The 24,440-nt window shown below is 38.2% G+C and overlaps 1 protein-coding gene across 1 annotated transcript in view; it reads left to right on the top strand.

Annotated features, from left to right (window-relative positions):
- GPC6 (glypican 6) overlaps nt 1-24,440 on the top strand; it is an 886,853-nt gene that overhangs the window by 861,241 nt on the left and 1,172 nt on the right. Inside the window, exons 7-8 of the mRNA XM_063304653.1 lie at nt 19,771-19,907; nt 22,012-22,187. Coding sequence (XP_063160723.1) covers nt 19,771-19,907; nt 22,012-22,187 — 313 coding nt within the window. The remainder of the gene's footprint in view (nt 1-19,770; nt 19,908-22,011; nt 22,188-24,440) is intronic.

Here is a 24,440-nt window from a genome sequence, read left to right as displayed (position 1 = left end):
TTAGGCACCAATCAAATCCCCAGTTTTCTGGGAGCAGCCCTTATGGAACTCGTTAGGCTGTAGGATTGTAAGACCTGCCTGTCAAAGTTGTTGACTATGCCACCATCTTGTTGCTCTGGACAATGGGTGATTCTCATACTCTCATGAAACAATCATAGAAATGCATTCACTTACTTGATGGACCATATTTGGACAGAAGAAATGAACTATTATATTAGATTTATATCCTGCCTTTATTTTGTGCAACTCATGGCAGCATACATAATGGTCCGATTTGCTGATCTATGATTGAATAAAAATTGATTGATACATAATACTCTGCCTCCTGTTTTCTGCATGACAACAACCTGGTGAGGTGGGTTAGGCTGAGAGAGCGACTAGCTCAAAGTCACCCAGCCAGTTTTCATGCCTAAGGGAGGATTAGAACTCATGGTCTTCTGGTTTATAGTCCAGCACCTGAGCCACTATACCACGCTGGTTCTCAGTTTGTCAGTAACTGCCATCACCATGCTAATAACTGGTAGGAAGTGGGGGAGGGGAGTGTGCGCACATATCCAGAACTCTTTTTCCACAAAGGAAGGTTCTTTTTCACTATTATCATTTCTAAAGAAGAATCTTAGAAATATCCACCTCCACATTGTGACTTCTTCACATACTTTTTATTGCTTAATCCAGAAAGGAAGGTGCCAAGATCATTGTGCAAAAGGAAGTAAATGTTGTCTCCACCACTGCACTGCCAAAACTAGGTGTCCTGGGTCAGGTGCCCTTTCCTTTTCCTATTATCTATGCCCAAATTTGCAGGGTGGAGTAAGGAACTATCAGCCTTTTGTTTTAAACATCATTTTCAATGTCTTTGGTGTAAAAGACAAAGGAATGATGTCACACAGATGAGCGGAGTCTGATTTTCTTGGTTCTTTTTCATCCTTTAGAAATTTCTTGGCATGCTCTGTTTCCAAGTGCTGTAAACCTATCCAAAGGAAATCAGATTGGTGCCAGATGTTAGTGTTATGGTTCTGAGGATCTTCTGAAAAATGAGTAAAAGAGGTTCACAGTCATAGGCAATTCCTGCGTCCTCATCCACCCTTTAATGAGTTGAGAAGGACAATCATGACTAAAATTGGAAAGAGTTGGGAAGATTATAAATTTCACTAGTGACTTGTTTATCTTTTCTTTCATCGGTTGAATGTTAATCATGACATTTAATCCATTACCCATGTTGAGAAATTATTCCTACCCTCGCCAATTGTTGCTAAGCTGTAGAAACATGGTCAACCACACTGCATAGTATTACTGTACGAAGAACTATCCCTGCCAGAATATCTGATGGGAAAAGGGAAAGAACTGGCTACCTTTTTCAGAGACAGGCCCACAACAAGCACAATTTCCTGGGCCAGAACCATGGAAGTGCATCCTCTCAATTGCTGCTTTTACATAAAATAAAGAAAAACCCTGCATTTCCTGCTGGAGACATTTCCAATGTTCCCACACCATCTGGCAGTGGCACTCATTAATTTGCAGGGGGAGAAATATCTGGTTCCTGGTCAGTTTGGAGAATGAGCTTTTTAAGTTTTCATGCATTTCAGATGCATTTGGGTGTGATTGCCTCTGGCTGTCTTTTCCTCTCAGCTCATATTTGCAGAAGGGAGGGGAATAAACAGGACAGCTACACAGTGAACCTCCCTTTCTCAGAGGATCTCCTGACTCAGGTGCAGCTACTTTGCCACGTTGGTGGTGTTTGGAAGTCAGGCAGGTGTGTGCATCATGACATGTGTTAAAAAGGAGGAGGGGCTTTGATTACTTGGTCGTGACTGCCATCTTGACATTTCACTCCTTCAACCTGATGTCATTGTATTTGCCCCTAACCCCCTCCCACCACCATGTTTAAGGGGAGCAGGTCCTATTTATTCCCCCCTGTTCTGAGGAGAAACAAAGCCAAGAGAGGTCTTCTGGTATATGGTGTTCAGGCATCTGAAAGGCACTTGTGTAGCAGACAGGACAGAAGTGTTTACAGTTACAAAACAAGAGATTTAAATTGCAAGAAAATAGATTTCAGTTGGATATTAGGAAGAAATTCTTAATAGTAAGAGCTGTTCAGCAGTGGAAGAGGTGGTGGTAGAGGTTATTTAAACAGAGTTGGATGGCCATCTGCCAGGGATCTGTAAATCTGTAAATTTCTGCACTGGAAGGGGTTGGATTAGATGATCTTTAAGATCTCTTCCAATCTTGACATCCTATGTTATCATTTTGCTTGGCTTCCTTCTTGCCTATCAGGGCCATTTAAAGAGCCTTATTGGGTCAGGGGTCTGGTACAGCCAAAGGTTTTAAAATGCAGGTCTGTATTTATGAAGACCCAACCCCAAATTCCTTGATTTGTTTGAAAAGTTTGGCTTGGTTGTTCAGTACAGGGTTTTGTTATCTAGTGTTCTGTCTAGGATGCCTTTGGCATTGATGGACAAATAATCTATGAGCAACTGTGACAGGTCTGACAGCACATGTCTTAGGCAGTGATTAATTACAGGTACATACAGGCTAAAGTGCCTTTTCAGTGACTAAAATATTATATGATCTGAATTATAGATAAACATAGTTAATCTTTTGGATGTCTATATCAGGTATTATTTATTGCCTTGAGGACCTGGGTTTTCCTACTGATTGTGCCACATTTTAGACTGTTTTGGAATTATTTATTTATTGGATGTATATCCTGCCTTATTTGTATGACTCAAAGTGGGGTTTCCTACTCCTACTTCGACCAGCCTCAAGTCACCCAGCTAACTTCTCTGCCTAAGGGAGGACTAGAACTCATGGTCTCCCAGTTACTAGTCCAGCACCTTAATTACCAACTGGTGGTTGGACTAAAAGATCACTGAACTTTAATGTGTTTACCACTGTCACCTTTAGATTATTTCTCTTCCTGGCTTTATGATATTTCCACTCAGGTTTTGATTGTTGAAGGATCAAAATGAGTGCCTCTGAAGGTTCTCTTCAGGGAAATGTAGATGTTCTGACAAGAGAGGTTTAGATGAGGAGTTTGAAATCTGTAATAGGAGCGCATGCTTCATGGTAGCCAGAGGGGGAGGTCCTAGCTCAAGCATGGTAACCATTCTCCGATGAAAGTTTGCACTTCCTTTTAGAGGGAGGGAGGGAAGCTCTGAGAGCCATAGAGGAGGAGTTACTCTTACTGGGTAAGAGTAAGATCAACATTTTTAGCCATGTTGGATGATTCTGCAGGGGTTATTACAAAATAGTCAGAAGTTTAATCCAGCTATTTAGTTCTTATTTTCATTTTTAAAAAACACAGTAACTTTTAGAACAGAAACCTAGCTTTGTGAGTGAGCTTCCAGGACTGCAGAAAGCCATAGAGACATATACTGTATATCTCAGAAGTTGTCTTCTCACATCCTAGACCTACCAGTGAAGGGCTTTGTGCAGCTGATCCAACTTTTTTCTCTTGAATAGAGTTTGCCAATGACAAAAGTAGAAACCAGCAGGAGGTGGCAAATGTGGATGTCATATCCTTAGGCTTCAGTAAGTCATTTGAGAAAGTTGATCATTTCCTTTCTGATAAAATTGAACAATATGGGATGGAAGGTCCCACTTCTAGCTACATTTGTTGTTGGTTCAATCACTGGAGTCATCATGTAGCCTTTAACAGAGCTATGTCTATATGGAGGGAGGTATGCAGAGGGGCATCTCAGGATTGTGACCTAGACCCAGTGTTTTTCAAAATTTCCATGAATGACTTAGTTGTGGGGATAGAGGGGTTGTCTTATAAGATTTGCACTGGGAGATGGGATTGCTAACACTTCAAAGGCTCCAGATTCAAAAGGATTATGATAGATTTGAACTTTGGGCTCTATCAAAAATTCAGTACAGTGGTGAGAAATGGAAGATTCTACACTTAGGTAGGAAAAATCAGATGTACAGATACAACATAAACAGCATCTGACTCAGCAGTAATATTTGTGAGAAGGATCTGGATGTCCTGGTAAACCACAGATCAAGCATGAGCCAGCAATGTGTCGCAGCTGCCAAGAGAGCCAGTGCAATCTTGGGCTGCATCAAGTGAGGTATAATATTGAGATCAGAGGAAGTGAGTTCCACTCTATGCTGCACTGATCAGACTGCACCTGGAATACTTATCAGTTTATGTCACCATAATATAAGTGTCAGAGTCAAGCTTGCCTCCGACTCAGAAAGCAAAACTCCTTCTGAGTCAGAGGAGGAAATAGAAACTTACCGGGCTGAAACCGGGAAAACGAAAGTTGAAGATGAGCCAGCAGCGTGGGAAGAGTCCAAGGCACTGATTGGCCAGGATTCAGGGGGGGATTCCAATCCTCCAGTCAGCGCACGCCAATGATGGGCAGAGAAGCTCATGAAAGAGAAGGCAGCCCTATTGGCTGCAGAAGGGTCCAGGCACACAAAGGATCGGGATAAAAGGCAGACATGATAGCTTCCAGTACTTGAAGGGCTGTTGCAGGAAAGGGGGTTGTGAACCAGTATCCCAGTCTATTCTTGCTTTGAGTTTCCAGCCTTGTTTCAAGTCTCCAGTCCAGAGAATCCAGCCTAGTCCAGGGTTTCTAGCTGAGTCTAGCCTTGCTCCAAGTTCCAGTCTTGCTCCAAGTCTCCAACCTAGTCCAGAGTTTCTAGTCGAGTCCAACCTCATTTCCAATTCGTAGTCTTGCTTCGAGACTCCAGTTACCAGCTTCCAGTCTGGCTTGGGTCATCAGCCCCAACCAGTGTTCCAGTGCCAGATCAACTCAAGTACTGTTCCAGTTCGAGACCTGTGTCTTCAGCTTCAGCAGCACCTTGCATTCCAGTCCCTTCCAGACTTCCAGTTCCCGTTGGGGAGTCCTGCTGTATTGTTGTGACCCAGTTGGGCTTGTTTGAACCCAGCTCTTCTTACTTCAAGGACTTATTTATTGTAAATAGTTATTTAATAAAGAGTATTTTTGATATTACTCTGCCTGGTTGCATAGTCTGAACATGACAATAAGAAGGATGCTGAGGAATTGGAAAAAGTACAGCAAAGAGTGACAGAGTGAGGGTCTTGGAGGCTAAATCACACGAAGGAACACTTAAAGGACTGGGTATGCTTAGCCCAAAGAAGAGAAAGTCTGAGGGGAGACATGATAGCTTCCAGTACTTGAAGGGCTGTTGCAGGAAAGGGGGTGTGGATTTATTCTCCACAGTGCCCAAGGGTAAGACAAGAATTAATGGGTGGAAGCTTTACAGAGGAAGATCCAAACTTGAAAAAGGAGAACTCCTGACTATAAGAGCTACTAAGCAGTAGAACAGCTGGAGCTGAGCATGGAGATTTCAAGCTAACTTTCATTGGAGGTTTCAAACAAAGGTTGGACAGCCAGTTGTCTGGAATGGTATACAGTAAGGATTCTTGCCCTGCGCAGGGGGTTGGTCTTAGAGAAGACCTCCATGCTCCTTTCTAACTCTATGAATCTAATAAGTTTCTGGAACCAAACTTAATCACTGTTTGATTCACATATGAAATTACTTTCTTGCGGCCTCCCAGACTAATATGCAAATGAAAACACAATTATTCTTCATTAGTCACACTTTTCTGAATTTATCAAAACGCATAACATACCAAAAATGTTCAAACATATTTAGAGATACATACTTGAAACATAGTTGTTTGGTTACCTAGTTTTACAAGTAATCCAATACCTTCAGTTCTCTGAGCAGATTACAGTGGTTTTTAAGCATGTGCAACTAGAAAGCCATCTTCCTACTATTTTTTACTTTCTGCATTTTGTATTTTTTATGCATGTTAGTAAGACTTATCATTTTGAAATTGGTAACTATTGCCAAATATTTATATATTTTAGCTGTTTGTTGCAGATAAATTTCAATTATGATTGGGGGAAAGATGGAATATAAATAGAAACATTTCATCCTGCAACTCAATGGTGTCATGTGGAGCACCCTAGTTTAAAGGCCAGCCAGGCCTGGTGTTTCCCCAAGAGACTCATCTACCGTTTAATGTCCATCCTGTCTATCAAGAGTCAATAGCATTTTGTGCTCTCAGAGCACATTTTTCACACCTGCTATCTTGGTGAGCATTAGCTGAGGATCACATAAAATTTGACTTCCGAGCCTAACAGAAGAGCATCATATTTCATGGTCTGGGGCTTTTAAAGCACAGGGTTGGGTTGGGCTGGTAATGCAGACAGACATGATAAGCAGCCACATTTTCCTCTTCCCGTTGGCAGAAATTCTGTTGTTCAAAGTCCATATTGCAAACAGCCAAGATAATCAGATAAGTTTTATCTTGCTTTTCTCTTATCAGACAGTAAGCCTATAATGTAGCTAAATTTTCGTCGCAGCTATTAAAGCACACAAAGCCATTACCAGAGAATTAGATCTGCTGTGACAAAGAATAAATATTATGCCTGGGGTGAGTTATGTTATATGCTATATCATTAGAATTTTACATACAATTTAAATAGATTTTTATTATGCTATATTTTTGTAATGCAATTTGCTGTCCAACTCATTTACTGGTCTGATCATTGATTGAATAAATTGATGATGATGGTGATGATATTATATTCGGTAAATGTGAACTTATTTTTTTTATAATCTTCAACTCCTCCTGGGTCAGGCAGCATTTCAAAAACATGACTGCCAGCCCAATGTAACAGCACTGGAGCCATTTTCCTAGAGGACAAAGAATAGAGTTTCCACCTTCAACCCAAGGCTTCCATTGAACTCCAGAAGCAGAGGGAGAGTCATGCAAGGAGAAATGAAAAAACAGGGAGCATTCTGGCAATACAAGGCCAAAAAGTGGTAGCACAGTGAAACAAAAACATGTGTGATGGCTAGTTCCACCCTCTGAGTCTTCTAAGAAAAGAATGTGAAGACACAGTATTACATCTCATGCCTTAGCAAACGACTGACTCAGTGTTGCTGCCATTGTTGTGTCTGTTGAAGATTACCTAGGAAAGGTGCCATAGGCAAGGAGGCACTGCAGCAAACTTTATTAACACCAAAGGAGATTGAGTGCTTTCTGCCTGTGGGACAATTTTTGGCTCCAGCCTCTGTTCTCTGGTTACTTTCAAAATCTGGGCCAGCTCACTTAACTAAAGAGTTGTCCTTTGAAATCTGGCTAGGAACAGGGAATGGATTATTACAGTGTGCTTCTCTTATTTGTCTTATGCAAATCCTTGGCTTCACTCAGAATGTATGTGGACAGTACAGTTTGTCTAGACCAATGTTTCTCAACCTCAGCAACTTTAAGATGCTGGCTGGGGGACTCTGGGAGTTGAGGTCCATGCAGGTCCATGCCGAGGTTGAGAAACACTGGTCTAGACAAACATTCAGACCCAAAGGATAAGTTTGCTGCTGATATTTCCATAGGAAAATGAACACATAGGTGCTTTATTTGCATAATTAGAGAACCATGCTGTAGGGGAAAGGAAGAGAGCTCATCAATAAATATCATTTAATTCTGTATCCATTTAGGCCTTCAGCAGCATCACCTTTCGGCATATTGTAATTTGGGGAGAAGAGAAGGTTATCAATCAAGCCAAATACACTGCATTTCTCCATGCATTTGTAAAGCTAGAAAACATGACTACTCTTTTAAACTGACTGTTTTGTGAAATTTAATATTTGATGGAAGGATTGGAATTATTTTTCATTGAAGCAACATTGTATCCACCTTTTTCTGCAAGAGTTTCTGTGATTCCTGAAGGACTATGCAAGGCAAGATTAGTCCCAAGTACAATATAAACCAAGAATTGCCAGTGCAAATTTACAAGAAAGATGCAGCTGCTTTAAGGACTTTCAGATTGGTATTACTTTCATACTGCTGTATATCCTGAAACACGTTTGGGGGAATCAATCCAAAATTCTGCACATTCCTAGTTTATGCATGCATTCATTCATTTGACTAAAATATTTTACCCTGATTTTCTATCTAAAGAGGACTCAAAGCACTCTCAAATTTAAAATAGAAAAAGATTAGATGGTATTAGAAAAAGCAAGAATTGGGATATACTTCTAGTGGAAGACAAGGGTGAAGTTGTTAATCATATAAATATAGAGTTATTTATTTATTTTATTTACAATCCAAAACCAGTCATAAAAGCAAAGTACAGCAAATACAGTGAATAAAATAAAAAATAATACATTAAATGACATTTAAAAATCTGAAACAGTTAATAATACCAAGGAGGCACTAGGTGGTTTCTAAAAGCCATGGCTAGCAGAAAGAATTGTGCTACCTTCTTAGAGGGTTCTGAGAATCGATCCTATAAAAAAGAGCAATAATCTCATAATGACAGGAGCAAAATTGCTGACAACTGGAGTTCTGAGTTTCAATCACTGTTGGGGCTATAATAGCACATGCAATGCCTATGCCACTCTGTGTCCAAGCAGAGGGAAACGCAGATTTCATAGAAAGGTTTGGGTATCTCGCGATTGTTATCCAAATGGGAAGGGCTGCACCCCAGGCAACGTGACTTGTCACAGCTAAATAGTGTACACATCTGGCTGCTGGACCTCACAGGGATTTCCCAGCAAGCAAAAGCAGCATGAATGCCAAACTGCTATGCCATACGATAAAAAAGAAGAAAAAGCAGCAGCTAGATTTGTCTCTGAACAGAAAGAGTAGAAATTGTATGTAATGAAAGAGGGTGTGAAAGCTGCTTGAAAAAAAGTAAGTTACAAAGTACTACAGTGGGGTGTGGAGTCATGCTAGTGAGAGGTATGAAAAAGGAAGCTTTTTGGAATGATGATGATGATGATGTAGGCTGTGGATGAGAAAAATACATATAAGAGAATGATTGCTGCAAGACTTGAGGATGAGAGAAATTTATTATATAATGTGTATATAGAAGAATAGCTGCAGAGAATGTAGTTAAAACAGTAAGGTAAAGATAAGTAAGGTAACAGTAAGGTAAAAGTAACAGTAAGGTAAAACAGTAAAGTAAAGATTAAAAGAGAGATAATGCCAAAATGTTTGATAGAAATAAATCTATTTTAGAAAGACATGAAGATGATTAAAGAAGGAGCTTCTATCAGAAGCAGTGGAATGAAAGGCAAACATGATGAAATCGTTTGGGATGAAACTCATGTAAGGAAACATTGGAAGGAGTATTTTAGTGATCTGAATGGAATGCTGATATGGAAATGGAATTTTTGATATGTCAAAAAGTCATACTATAAATATTAGTGTCCAATAAAAAGTTGGTTTAAAAAGTCATAAATGCTGTAACAAAGTGAGAATGTTGAAAAATTGTAAGGTGTAGGTGGTATAACTGGAGATATATTTAAATAGTTTGCTTACAGAGTACATTTTAACCGTACAACTTGTTAAAATGTACATGAAGATTGCATCTGTGCTTGACAATTGGAAGAATGTTATTATTGTTCCCCTTTACAGCAGGAAAGGTAGCAAGAATGAATGCAAAAATCAGATTGAAAGGTTTCTTAAGTGTGCCTGGAACATGTTCAGAGAATTCTGATTGAAAGTATACAAGAGGTGATAGTGGAAAAAATTGGGTACAACAGCAATTCATGCTGAGCAGGGATTTTCAAGCTAGATTTTTTTTTTTATCTTCAGCAGGTTATTGAGAAATTTATGAATGTGAGAATGAAAGTTTATTGTATCTATCTTCATTTGGAAAAGGCATATGATAAAGTCAATATGCAAGAATTATCAACAGTTTTATATAAATATGAAATTGTAGGTTGGTTGCTGTATGTGGTAAGAGCAATATATAATGGAAGTAAAGCTTTTGTGAGAATAAATTGAGTCCTTAGCAACTTGTGCATCACTGCGCATGGAGTAAGAATATAAGAATATGTGATGATTCCTTGTTGTTCAATAAATTTATGGATAAATATATATAAGGAATATTTGTAGTGACAATAGTACATATTGGTTGGGAAAGTGGACACAAGTGTCCTTTTGTGTGCAGAAGATGCTGAGAACCCAAATAATTTGCAACAAATGTTAGATAGTATGGTAAAAATGAAGAGCACGTATATGAACTTGGATATCTTGACATAATGTTTTTTAAAGATACAGAAATGGATGGAGAAATTTTAAGATGTGCAGACACTGATAAAAAGTTCATGAGAGTGTGTGATCTATTGTGAAGGATGCATGTTTGTTCAAAGAAACAAAAATGGCTGTGCATAGGATAATGCCCACTGTGACATTTGGGTATATCAGAAAAAGACATACAAACTTCAAAGTAAGTTGAATGCAGTGGGAAAGGGGTACTTAAAAATTTGTGTGATAAAACAAGAGGAGATTGGGTCAAGAATATATGGGTGATGAACGAATGTGGAACAAATACATTCCAAGTGATGAAAGAAATACAGGTGGGTAGTTTGGTCACATAGAAAGAATGAATGAAGATCAAATTGCAAAACAAATATATGAAGGAAGAGTGAATGGATCAAAAAGAAGAAAAATTGAGAAAGTTGTGGTTGCATGGAGCTGATGATATCCTCACAAATAGAGAGGTGAGATATTTAAAGAACAAAAAATAGTACATGAACTAATGTATGGACATGTTGGAAGCAAGAATGATTTGCAAGGATATAAAAATGTGGAAATGGTCTCAGTGCAAACTAGATTTAACTAAATTTCCTTTTGTCTCTTTCTTATCTCCCCCCTATTTCTTTTTTGCCTTTAATTAAACAGAAAAAAATAAAGGGAAACATAAACTATACATAAATAAAGGTATCTCATGTATTGACATATATATGTAATGTATGTATGTAATGTATAAATATATTCTATAGGTATATAGAATTTTACACAAAATTTTCAATAAAGGATTACCATATTTCATTATAGTTTATGTCTATAAATAACTCCTTCATGTCACACATAACATCAGGTCTTCATTCAGTGGAGTAATTGGGTTGATAAATTTACCTTTCTAATTTTGAAAAATGAATTTCTTAGACATAAGAGCAAACTCGGCATGGGCCAGTAAGTGCCAAATATTATTTTTGTTGAATAACTCATAGTCTAAAATCAGTTAAATTTTTTGATACAGATGTTATGACAGTTTTTATTGTTTAAACTTATTCCATTCAGTGTTTAAAATTTGCATATTCAATTGATCCATCAACAAGTATTTATAAAGATAAATTGTGATTTTTAGTCTCAAGATTTTTTAATAATTTCTAATAATTTAGGTGACTTTGAAGCTGAAAGTGCTTCTGGTCCAAATCAGGATGTCAACAGATGTTGTAGTTGCCAATATTGTCAGTAGGTGGCAAAAGACTAATGACAAATGTCCTTTAATATAGAAAATGATAAAAACTCATAATTATCATTCAATAATTGGTCTCAAGTAAAAATCCCAGCATCCATCCAGACCTTCTATATAACTTGCTTTTAATCAATTTTAAGGTCTGAGTTATCCCATGACATCAAGTAAGCATCAGAACAAGGATTAAAATAGAATTTTCCAGGAATAATATCCACAGTATTCAAACTGATATAATAGTGATAGGTGATATATCTAACTTGTTACATTATAAACCCAAAACAGTTCAGTTAACTAAAGATGCTATCTGCAAATATTCCAAAAGGGCCCAGGAAGGACAATGCTGAATGAAGCCTTCCAAAATTTGATACTAGTCAAAAGATATGCATAATGGTATAATTCAGGATTCAGAGAGCCAAAATTCCCATCCTTAACTGATAATGGCAACTTTTTCAATGATATCTTTGGAATTAAAAAAAAACTCATAGAAATTTAGAGAACAATATACTGAGATTTTTAAGTTTTCTAGATATACAGTATGTATGGGAATTTGATGCATAATTTAAAATAGCCTGGGGAATTACATTCATTTTGAGAGTGTTTACCCTATAAGGCAATGGCAAACCACCCCGATATATAGTCTGCCAAGAAAATGTCACAAAAGCGGCCTCCCCCCAAAGGGCCAGACATGACTCGGTGCTTGCACAGGGGACCTTTCACCTTTCACCCTATTCCAAAGGGTAAAAGAGTCTTACCTACTTCATCAATATCCAAAGAAACTTCTTTCTTATTCACATTTAATATAATTTGAGAAAGATCACATGGAATAAGAATACCTAAATAATTAATGAACCCAATACAAATACAGAACATATAATTACTTAAATCTCAACTTATCAATTCCAATTTACAGCAATTAATAGAGTATCCTGCAACTCACTGAAACTCATTAATCAAGTTCAGCAAGGCCAGAAATGAACCATGATGCTCCAATATATTTATATCCTTTCTTAATTTCTTTGGCTTACAGATTCTGCACTTGGTATAATATTGCTTGCCCCAAAGAAAACAGTGTGATGGGTACCAGAATGCAGCCAATTAAGTGTGCAGGCCACCTGGAGAGCAAATCCAGCCCAGATCCTCCATGATACATCCACTGCAGCAGTTTGAGATGCACGGGCTCAGTAACAGGAGAGGTGTGAAAGTCAGCTTCTCCAAATGTAAATCAATAAATGGGAGGAGTACTCATTCCTCCTGAAGGAAACATGTCAGAAAAATATCACTGAGGTGGTGAGGAAGCAGCACAATTAAGAAACTGCAGCACAGCATTGTTCCTCTGCTGTCAGTGAAGCAATATCCCATCAAGAACTGTGAAGATAGTGATGGTAGCTCCCCTGCTTGCATTCTGAGCAACCAGCCCTTGAAAAGGGCCCTAACAAGGGGTGCCCATATCATTTCTGGTAGTCCCACCAGGGATCCAGAATCCTGACGATGCTCTTTGTCATACCTTCGGTGGTCCAACATGGTACTGTGATTTGATCAACTAAGCCAGATTAGGTGACTTGAGGAACCAACGGAGGCCTATCGTTATTTTGTTTTGAGGCTTGGGTTCTAAGTCTAAACAACGAAAGGAGTATTACAAAAGGAATATTAAATAAATTCTGCCTCTAGCCCTACAGACTATTCTGTGCCTGCTCCCTAACCTAATATTAAGCATAACTGACCATGTCCTCCTGTGTTTATTTTCCTTATTGGTCCCTAAACAGTTCAGCCATAGAGATATCAGCCATTCTATTTTGAGAATGTTAGTATTCAGATCTGAATGCTGGTCATCTCAAATGGATTTCAAGAGTGACCAAAAATAGATACCCATTTCCTCACATCTCAGACTGACACCAATGAATGTTGACAATCACATTTAGAAGTCTGTCACTGTCTTCTGGTTTGGAAGAATATTCAGAAAATTTGTCTTGCATTGTCAACATTCATATGTGCACACTGGCATTCATCAAATTTAGGGAAGGGAAGGGAAGGGAAGGGAAGGAGTTTATTGAGGTATTACTCTATAACATTGGCTTTAAGAACCCTGCTGTACACCCCTGGATATCACACAACCACAATCACAAAACTAGGATGAATTTAAAAGAGAATCACTTTTAAAATGCTGAATTGATGGATAACTGTAGTGCTGCAATTAAAAGAGGTGTAGGAACTGACTATTCTGTAGATTCTATTTACCTGTGAACTTGTTTGCTTCTACTTCATTGAAAAGATTGATGCTTGTGCCTAAAATGTTCGCACTTAGCTAAAGAAATGGTGTAAAAAAAGCTCCTAGCAATTCATCTTTAAGATGCTAGTATATTTCTGCCACCACTTTTATATTCAACTGTTAAAAATGTGCATTGTTCAGAATGCTTTGATGTTCTTACATGAGATTTACAACTTAACTTTTTAACACTCTTTTTCAGTGTTCCTACAGTAAGTCCTCCAGGAAAAGGAAAAGCATTTTTAATTTCTTTATTGTATTTTTATAGCACCGGACTCCAAAATGAATCCTGGCAGTTTATATCATAAAATGTAAAATATTATCAAAAACAACATAAAAACAATAATTAAATGAAAACTACAATTAGCACAAATAAGCCTAACGGTTTTCTAAACAAGCCATGTATGTGAGACTGTCCGAGTCCCTGCTTTACAGGAAGCAATAGACAAAACTTCTGTTTCAGTAGGAAAGAAAAATGTCTGCCCAATATAGAAATTCACTCATATAAGTGTTTTGGGATGTGTGAAGCCGTAAGATCATGATAAAAGTCCTAATGCTTCAGCACAAGGCTCTGTCTAGCTAAGGATCTCTTTTCTTACAAGGGCCAATCAGAGGCTTTCAGGAAGTCTTCAAGCAACAATTCTGCCGTACTCTTGTTTCCCAGCAAGTTGTAAGTGACATTCAGAGGCATGCAACCTTGGAGGTCAGAGAGAGCATAGAGCCATTGTAACAAGTAGCCCCTGACTGCCTAATTCTCCCATGAATTAGCCTAATTCCATTGTCTAAATAGGTAAGCACACATTGCAGCAAAAAAATTCCTTTAATCCCTTTTTTCTATCTGAATCTCCTGCCCAGGAGAGAGCAAGAGAGATTTTGCTCTTTATATAATTGTATATATTCTTTCATGTAGGCATTTTGCCCAAAGTAGCCTTTATTTACACTATCAGTCAATCTGATAGCCAATATTCTAAACTAAAAAGTCCCAATCAAGTAAGGCCTGCACCCCTTAGCTAGGCATCTATGGGCTGCAGAAATTGAAATGACCACTAGATGGCAGCAAAGACACAGTTCTAACTCTCTTGCACCCCAGATATGATATACCTACTGTACCGACCTTTAGTTACCACCACATAGAACATATTTTCCTTATCTATAATACATGAAGAAGAGTGATTAGATCCTAGCCTGAAACAGCTGAAATACAATTTACATATAACTTCTGTTGCATCATCTAATTATACTTCCAAAATCTGGAGCCCAGTTTCACATGTACATTTCTATTCCCTACATTCAGGAGCCAGCATAGCACTTGCTGACCTTTCTGGAAATGTTAATTAGGAAGGAACCAATTGGGACAAGTATGATTTAGGGCCTAAATAAAGATAATGAAATCATTGTCCCTCTAGAGATTTATCTTAGATTGTCCCTCTAAAGATGTGTTATCATCAGCACTTTTTTGTAATTAAGTATTGATTGATTTATTCAAACAGTCAAATGTTATTGTAATTATCACTTAAGCATTGTAATGTGAAACTCTTTACTGAAATTGGGGTTCTTTTAGATTTTATTTCTCTTTGACTTTACTGTTTACATATATTTTCTGTACGCCAATATGGATAAAATACCTGCCAAGTTAAGGTAACACTCTACAGATATGATGAAATAGTCTTTAGTCCCTGTAACCATACATGCCATAATATATTTGATCATGTAAGGTGCTGTGTCTCTCAGTGTTATTTTGGCTGCAAACAAACAATCTGTCTGAGAAGTATGATTATCGCCACTGACAGCATTATGATGCTATAATGTCAGGAATAAGGCGAAGAAACTACACTGAGCCAGGAATGAAGCTCTAGTCTTTATTGTTTCTACCATGCAAACAGAATCTTGCCAAACTGAGCAAAACTAGCAGGTTCCGAGGGAAAAACTCCAGAAACTCTAAGACGGGTCCTGCCTGACCTTCTTGGCCGGGCACCCAAGGTCTTCTACACTGTGAGTGCGTTTTTCCCCCTGGAAGGTGCCCCCTACTTCCTCGCCTGCGATCTCCATAACGTATCGTCTCTTTTCTTTCTGAGCCCTTTCTTAATCTTTCATAGCACCGAACAGAATTTTCTATAGCATAAAATTTCCTGTGTTCGTATAGAAATTGCACAGAGAGTTAACATGTTCGTTGCACTACTAAGCATATGCAATTCTGTTTTGTTTGTTTATTTACAGGTAATCCTCAGTTAACAACAGCAATTGGGACCAGAATTGCTGTTGCTAAGCAATGTGGTCTTAAAGCATGACGTCACATGACCACACTGCTTAGGGACAGCAATTCCGGCACTCCTGGTTGCTTTTGTTAAGCAAATTGCCATGCATCATTAAACAAGGACGTCACGAGGCCGCCACTTGCAACCTCCTCCTGGCTTCCCCATTGACTTTGCTTGTCAGAAGCTGGCAAAGAAGGTTGCCAATGGTGGCCACGTGACTGCGGGGATGCTGTGACAGCCGGAACTCCAAGGACCCATCATAAGCACCACGCATTCAGTGCCATTGCAAGTTCAAACAGTTGCTGATTGAACGGTCATTAATCAAGGAACACCTATACTGTCATATCATTTCTTCAGTCCCAAAGGAACTCCCACTCAGCTTACAATTTTTTTTTTTAATCTTAAAATATTTTTAAAATGTAGATGCCAAATGAGCAGCATCAAAAGAAAACACATTAATTTCAGGTCTATCCAAGGGTATCTATCTTGTAGAAGTATAACCTTTCCATGCAGTCTGCACACTAGTTGCAGTGAGAACTGCAGGAGTTCTAAGCATAGCTAGGAGCTTTGTTTCTCTAAACTGAAGTTATTGGAAACTCTGTTTTTTTTTAAATGTAGAGGTGTGTGTATGCATGTACACATGCATACACAAGAGGGGTTCGGCATAAACAAGGACTCCTAGCAGAAGAGTGTTTCTGCATTGATACCCTGCTTATCAGACCTTTCTCAGAGGTATTTGGTTGGCTGATGTAGGAACAGAAAAATTGACTCAGTAAGTCTTTAATCTGGCCCGACATGGCTCTTACCATGTTGATACCCCAATTAATGTTAGTAAGCTAATTGCTTTCACATCAGAGCTATTAAGTAAAGTATGAGATAACTATCAATATTAAATACCTATTTTGTTATTTATATTTCTTTTCAGTTTTTTTTAAATAACAAAAGAAAAGCTCATTTAGAATAAAGGTTTGTGTAATGTTATTGTAACAGCGACAATACAATACTAATTGGTTTTTAGAAAGAATTACCCATCCTGTTAGTATTTTTTTTAAAAAGGAATGGAATGAAATTTGTTTAAAGTCATACTTTAGAAAAATCAAAAGGCATGAGTTTGCAAAACACATTCATGATGCAGTTTTGAGAACCCTGTCAAGATATCACTAGGCATAATGTTCTTCCTTCTCTTGCTGCGAATTGAGGTCTTAACATTTTGTAATGAACGAAGGTTTTGGTTAACCTTGGCTCTGGCAGACCTCATTAAAATAGCAGCCTGTCAGTTTCAGGTTTTAAAATATCAGGCCTGTCAGTTTTATATTCAATAGAATAATCTACTTATTTAGGACATATTTTGTATGGAGTTGGGATATGTGTCCCAAGTAGTGGGAAAAGAAAGCATTAGTCAAGAGTGCCACCTAGAGGACAAGAAAGTTCCAGGTGTTCTTGCCATACAGGAGGGGAACAGTGACTATTCTTTAAATATCTCACACACACAGACACACAAACACAAACACAAACACATGTGACTTGGAATAGCAGAATGGAAAAGTACAATAACATGTTTTTCTACTGGAAATATTCTGTGTTATTATAATTACTTATTGTAGATACAGTTAGGATTTTAGATCCAATTCTTCCCAGATGTTTCTGTTATACATCAAGAATTTTCTATAGTTCTGTTGTCTCACTTTCTATCTTCATGATGGGCCTTATGTACAGACCATTATCCAGCAGTTCCAGAAATACCTAATTTTGAAGCTCTACATATCACAAAAAGATCAGTAGTAATAAGTAAGCCATCTTCAAAATTGCTGCATATATACCACTGAGACAAAAACTTTTCATTAAAACCCAATAAATATATTTAATAGGGCTGTCTTTATTGGACCTTAAACTTTTCCATGATTTCTGCTTGTGTCTGCTTCTGTCTCACAACTGAAAAGATAGATGAGAACCAGCAAGCAATAATATGATTAAAAAGATTCTGAGGCCCTTCTAATGGCCTGATTCTAGAGCTATTGGAGTGGGTGTGGGAGGTGTGGGTGTGGGTGTGACTTCACTATGGTAACTTAAATCCATTTCTGGGAAGAATAAGAGATAGCAAAACTGCTGTCTGGTAGAGATGACAATGCTTTAGTGAAGTCATAGCTGTCACTACTCAGGAGTTGCTGCATGTTCATCTTTTGCATGAACAATCCAGTAAGCAAAGGTTGGGATGTTCAACTATTGAAGATGTAGAGAGTTAATGTTCCACTTTGGGGTCTTCTTAAAGAACACAGGTCATGCCAAGTTGAAGAAAGGGGAAAGATACTGCTGTTCCACATACTGTACAGAGAGACGCACCCATCTCCTAAAAACACTTGTGGAAGTATGGAACAATTACACCAGTGTAGCCTCTTGTGCAGTGTTTCTCAACCTTGGCAACTTTAAGATGTGTGGACTTCAACTCCCAGAATTCCCCAGCCAGACATGCTGGTTGGGGAATTCTGGGAGTTGAAGTCCACATATCCTAAAGTTGTTAAGGTTGAGAAACACTGCTGTTGTGTACTAATTAGGCCCAGCTGGATGGCAGTCATATGAAATGGTAATAGTTCCAACTTAATGTATATACGTGGAACAACAGATTTTGTTTTTAAAAATATGCACCATATGTCAGTTACTTCCAATATATCTATGTCAGACAATGTGATGATCCACAAGTTTGAGCTATAAGAGGACCAGGCATCCTAATATTTATTTGTTTATTTACTTATTTATTTATTTAAATGAAACCCTATTTGCCCCAGTCTGAAGACAAAAGGAGTAGATACATGCAAAAAATATTGTGATAGCAAAATCACAGTATTGATAAATGCAAGTTTGGTTTTAAAGAATAAAATTTTACAAATTCATTTGAAAGCTTCCCTATCCCTAATTGAAACCATCATAAGTAGTGGCATATATGAAACACATACTTATTTTCTTGCTGTTACATCTGAAATCAGAGAACACTGAGTTGTGCATGTGGTGCTCCCTTCATACCAATGTTATCCCCATTCAATTATATGAATTTTGTCTCTGCTTCCTCAGATGTGGGGTGGGGAAAGGGGACTGATTCCTCAAGGTAACCCCCCCACCCACCACAGTGGCTGTTGCTGCTTGCATCTCATTTTCATTTTAATGTAAACCTCCCTGACCAGGTGAAGTGTTAATGCTTTTCCCCACCCACGTACTGGCCTACTGTAATATCACGAATCCCCTTACAATGACTTCGCCTATAATCGTGCAATCTCATATGCATCTTCTCAGATGTTCATTCCAACATGTTTAGTAGGGCTCCTTTCCAAGGTAAGTGGGTAGAGACTTGCAGGCTAGAGTGCGATTCCGTCTGGGAGCACACTACCTTTGACAGCGCCCCAAGCTGTAGGTCTTCCAAGGTCCTGCATGCCCTTCCTACAACCTCACCACCTCTCCTTCCATTGCTGCTGCTGCTGTTGCATTGCTCCATCTAGCCCTCCCCTCTTGCTGTTCTGCTTTTTAAAACAAATTTAACAATAAAACATCTTCCTCTTTCTCATTCCCGCACTGGTGACCTAGTCTTCCACATGCTATGAAGGCCATAGTTTCACCAGTCAACCAAGAAGGCACAGGTTCTCACTGCTCCCAGTTCCTCAGCAGCCACATGTCCCCAAAAGCAACATCTGTTTGGATCAGCTTGCTAAGATACCCACATTTCAAAGCATATGATTGCCACCGTAGGCTCCATTAGCTGGGGTCCAGCCAGGCTACCATATCATGGCTTGTTGCAGCTGGGCCACTGGGCCACATCATTCAGGGACCCTAGTCTGCAGGGCCACAGGCCTCCACCCTGTAGCTTGATGTTGACAGTGTAACTGATCCTAGTAGAAATACCATATTTATTGAGTTCTTTCTTTGTCACCACCATCACGAACATTTTTCAAAAACATGCTCTACTGGTTTTTTTTAACCAAATACCCTCCCTTTGTCTTGTGATTAGGTAATTGACATTAAAGAAAAACTAAAGCTTTCCAAAAAGTTCTGGTCTACATTACCCTACACCATCTGCAAGGAAGAAACAGTGACTGCTGGCATGTCCAATGAAGAGGACTGTTGGAATGGACATACCAAAGCTAAGTAAGTGGGAGAAAACATAAAAACAATATTTGCAGGCGAAACTGCCATGCAACTCTGCAGGCTGTAGAAGACTTTGCTCTGTTGTGTAACTCTCTATCAAATGAACACAAGGAATACTGGCATGCCTTTCCCAGAACTAATGAAAAGTGTCTCTCTCCACTGTAATTGGAATACTTTGAAAAAAAAATACATACAAATGCCAGAAATTCCAGATTCTTGCAGTTCTGCAAAGTATCAATTTCAAAACCCATGCCGCAGGCCATAATAAATTTATAACATTATTAATATATGATGTGTAAGAAACAACCTGCATAACTTACATCTTTTTTTAAAAAAAATGTTGGGTTAAATTTGTGTGTGTGTGTGTGTGTGTGAATGAAGAGTAAAATGGAAAGGTTAGACCTATGTTGAGAAGGCTTGCCAAATTAGATACTTTACCCCAGTTCAGACAGCAGAGAGAGGGTTGTTAAAGGAGATAACAAAAGAAGAAGCTTTTGAATGCTTTTTTTTTCTGTAAACTTATATGCATTTTTGAAGAACATAGTTAGAAATATGGATTTTTGGATCACCACAGCCATTTTTTCCTTTTGCTATAAAAACGTCATCAATTTGTGAGCAGGACCAGAAAGTATTGGTCTTGGATTCTAAAACTGCTACTCAGTTATTCATCATTTCTAAATTTCTGACTCCAAGACTAACCACATGTACCAATCTGTCCTTCAGGAATTTCTTCAGGCCCATCACTGAGCCTCAGTGCATTCTGGAACACATTTTGAGGTGCACCAATCAAATGCTCTTGCTAGGCTTGTTAGCTTTCTAACAGTCTGCATGCATCCTGCACCCTAAGAACACTCAGCAAGCCCAACACACCTGTGGAGCAGCATATCCATAAAGGAAGTCCAGTCTTTCACAGAATTGCTGAGAGTTCATCAAAAATGATGTTAGAAACTATTTCCTAGTTAATATCCTCTTGTTAATTTATTTCTTCTGGATCTAGTTAGTAAGCCTATATGCCTTTTTTCATTCCTTTTTTTTTTTTTACTTTCAAATGGGCAGGGGAATCCAATCCCCAAATTCAAGAGGATTCACTGTCAGAATCTCCAGCACAGTCAGTGTCCAGCCAGGGTTGTCTGAGCAGAGGGGAAATGTGGGAGAGAGACATTCAGCGTCCTTCCTAGTCTATTTGTTGATGGCTGTGTTTTAAAAAGAAATCTTTCCATTGGAAGAGAGAGTTCATTTACTCTGCTAAACCAATGTCATGCTTCTTTTGGATTTTCTGGAGCCTACCAAGATTAGGAACTGCTGGCCATGGAAATGGACATGGAAAGAAGAGGATGTTCCTTTCTTCTGATTTGTCCTCCAAGGTCAGATCTCTCTTAAGGCCCTTGGGATGTTGTTCCATTGACTAGAGAATTATTTTCCTAATTTGTTTACTTAATTCTCACTGAAATCAATAGCCCTTAAATAAAGACTCAAGGCTCATTTATTTCAATGGGACCAAAGTTTAATTAACCTAGTCTGAATAAAAGCTAGAGCTTTTAATTCCTGGTATTCCAATAGAAGGACATAAAGAAGAGCACAGAAATAAGTAAGTTGTGCCCATTTCCAACAGCTTTTTAGTATGGAATTATTTGTTTCTCTTACGCAAAGTTAACAATATTAATTCAATTTACATTATACCACAGTATAAATAATAGTAAATCATTTCTTTAAAACATAGACAGATATTACATGAAAATATTCTTTCCTATGTGTCTCCCACAAAAGATCAGGTCATATCACAATACATTTCTCCATTTGAAAATGTTGTACACAAAGAGGACACACAGTGGATAGCTCCTGTTGGTTTTTTTAGGAATTTTCAAATTTTGAGCCATGGTTACACATTGACTTTTCTGGAAAAGGGAACCACCTGTTTGCATCCATTCTAGGAAGGCACCACTCCCCTCAAATATAAGACATCATAGAATGAGTGAATGATCCTATAAACGTGTTTATCACAAAAGATGAATGCATGTGCATGAATGTCCTTGTGTCAGTGACTAATACCATGAAAGTATAATCATAACAATGATGTGTCTTAATTCTCCATTCTGATGCACAGGTATCTACCTGAGATTATGAATGATGGGCTCACCAATCAGATAAACAATCCTGAGGTTGATGTGGACATCACCAGGCCTGATACCTACATAAGGCAACAAATCATGGCCCTAAGAGTAATGACCAACAAACTAAAAAATGCATACAATGGAAATGATGTGAACTTTCAGGACACAAGTAAGACATTATGTTGATCAGCCAGGCAATCTCCTCTGCTGCAACATTGCTTTCTGACTTCTAATACTAGCAGTGATCTGCACTGAAGTAAATGGCTTTTTCCTGAATCAGTTGCTGTAATTGCTTTTGGTAGCTAGGCACCACTGTGGGTGGGCACTCATGCAGAGTCAGTAAGGCCACATCATAAATGAGGTTGGAACCAGGTTTTTCCATGTTGTTCTAGTTGGGGTACAATGCTCCTGTTTTTTAACTGTATTAAGCCCACTTCAGGGCTTACAATACTATTGAATTTGTTTCCCAGTTCTGAATGAAGAGGAAACACATCACTAATTTTTCAGCAATGTTTGTGTGTATGTATACAGTATATTTTTGGAACTGTGCTGTTACTACTTTTTCATTTTATACACACACACACAGTTAAAAGATCTTTATACACACACTATTAAAGGATCTTAAAGTAGTGTGTGTATAGTGTTTGTGTGTTTGTGTGTATGTGTATACACACAGACACACACAACTTTAAGATCCTTTAATAGTTTTATGAAGTGTAGACTGTTCTATTAATTCCCAAAAAAGGTTTAAAATGGAATTTGTAAACATTTATTTAAAATTAATGGGTAAAAAGAGAAGTGCTTTCTTACCACCAAATAAAGAATGGTTAACTACATTTGAAACATGTTAGGGATGGTTAAACTCAGCAATATCAGAAAAAAAAACTAAAGTTGGTTTATCTTTGTTCTATTTAGGAAATAATGTAGATAAAGATGTGACTTATAAATAAGTATATACTATTATATGGATTTTTTTTTCCAAAAAAATGGCAACCATGCCCTTTCTTTACTGATATGTGCACACATGGCATTTTTATTTTTCTACAATTTTTACTTCAGAAACTAGCTGCTCTAAGGTGTTTTGTTGGGAAAAAGAGAATGTGCTATGCCCAGATCAATAAATCCTTGCACAGTCAGCTTCACCCTGGCAGAGCAGTTCCTCCTGAGGTGTTCACATTTTCCTTATTTTATTATTATCTAGGAGGAATGCTGGGTCATTGTTACTGATACTTAGATATTTTATTTATTGTTCTGGCATTATTGTATTGCATTTTTTAATATATAACCCTCCTTGAGCAAATGATATGTGCAAAGACCAAATAACTTTTTCTTTTAAATAAAATATTAGTAGATATATAAGTCCCCTTGGAAAAAAAAGAAGTTATTTTTCAGTAAACCTGGCTAAGAGTACACAGTAAAAACATCCCTATACCACTCACTACATTTGTGGAAACATCCAGATTGCAATTTGCTAACAAAGTTTTTGTTTGCTATTTCATTTCTGACTTTTCTTTGGGCCCAAACTCAGCGAGGTATTTTAATCATTCATCTCAGTGGAGGACCTTTATTGACATATTTAGTTTTCCCACTGAAATCCATCACTCAAAATGTTATTACTATCTTTGACCAACATAAGGCAGACATATCAGCACAAAGATAGAACATTAGAATAACGTTAAAAATACAATAAACTGAAGTCAAGAGACAAGATGCATTATTTATTTATTTGTTTGTTTGTTTGTTTATTTATTTATTTATTATTCAAATTTCTATTACCACCCATCTCCCCCCAAAGAGGGGATTTTTATGTCATCCTGTTCCAGGTTCTGATTTTATTTACTTAATTCTAAGCAAACAGTGCCCTGATTTGGACCGAGGCCACTGTATGCCAGGAAGGGGAAATCTAAGCCTCCCCCCACCTCTCCTGGCACCTTCATCTTTGTTTTTGGCACTTTTAAAAAGCTTTCCCCCACAGGCCTTTCAAAGAATATGCTGAATTAATGCTAATAGAGATTATTTTTTTAAAATAAATGACTGAGGGAGTGGGGGGCATCCTGTGGGGGGTCAAAAAAATCAAGAGGGCCGCTGAAACTACATGATCCTTTGGGGAAGGTCTTTGAGCACATAGTCAATGGCTGCCATCTTGACTTGTTTGACTCCTACCACCACCACCACCTGTAGAGGTCCCTGATAGGGAGGGTGAACTCTTAAAGAGCAGCTATATGTTTTTAAAAAATTCAAATTAAATAATCAATTCCTCGTGTTTGCTTCAATTTGTGGCCTTTTCAGATTACCCTTGTGGGAGCCACTGTAACCCCAGCAGATCTCTGTTCCATGCATAGCCCCATTGTCCTCTTGCCAATGCAGGACCTGCTGTGAGATCCTGGGAAGCTGATGGTCCTCCAAGCGGGGCAGCCAGACC

Source organism: Candoia aspera, chromosome 5 (genome assembly GCF_035149785.1).
Source record: "Candoia aspera isolate rCanAsp1 chromosome 5, rCanAsp1.hap2, whole genome shotgun sequence".
NCBI classification, from domain to species: Eukaryota; Metazoa; Chordata; class Lepidosauria; order Squamata; family Boidae; genus Candoia; species Candoia aspera.
This window is presented reverse-complemented; position numbering and strand designations above follow the sequence as displayed.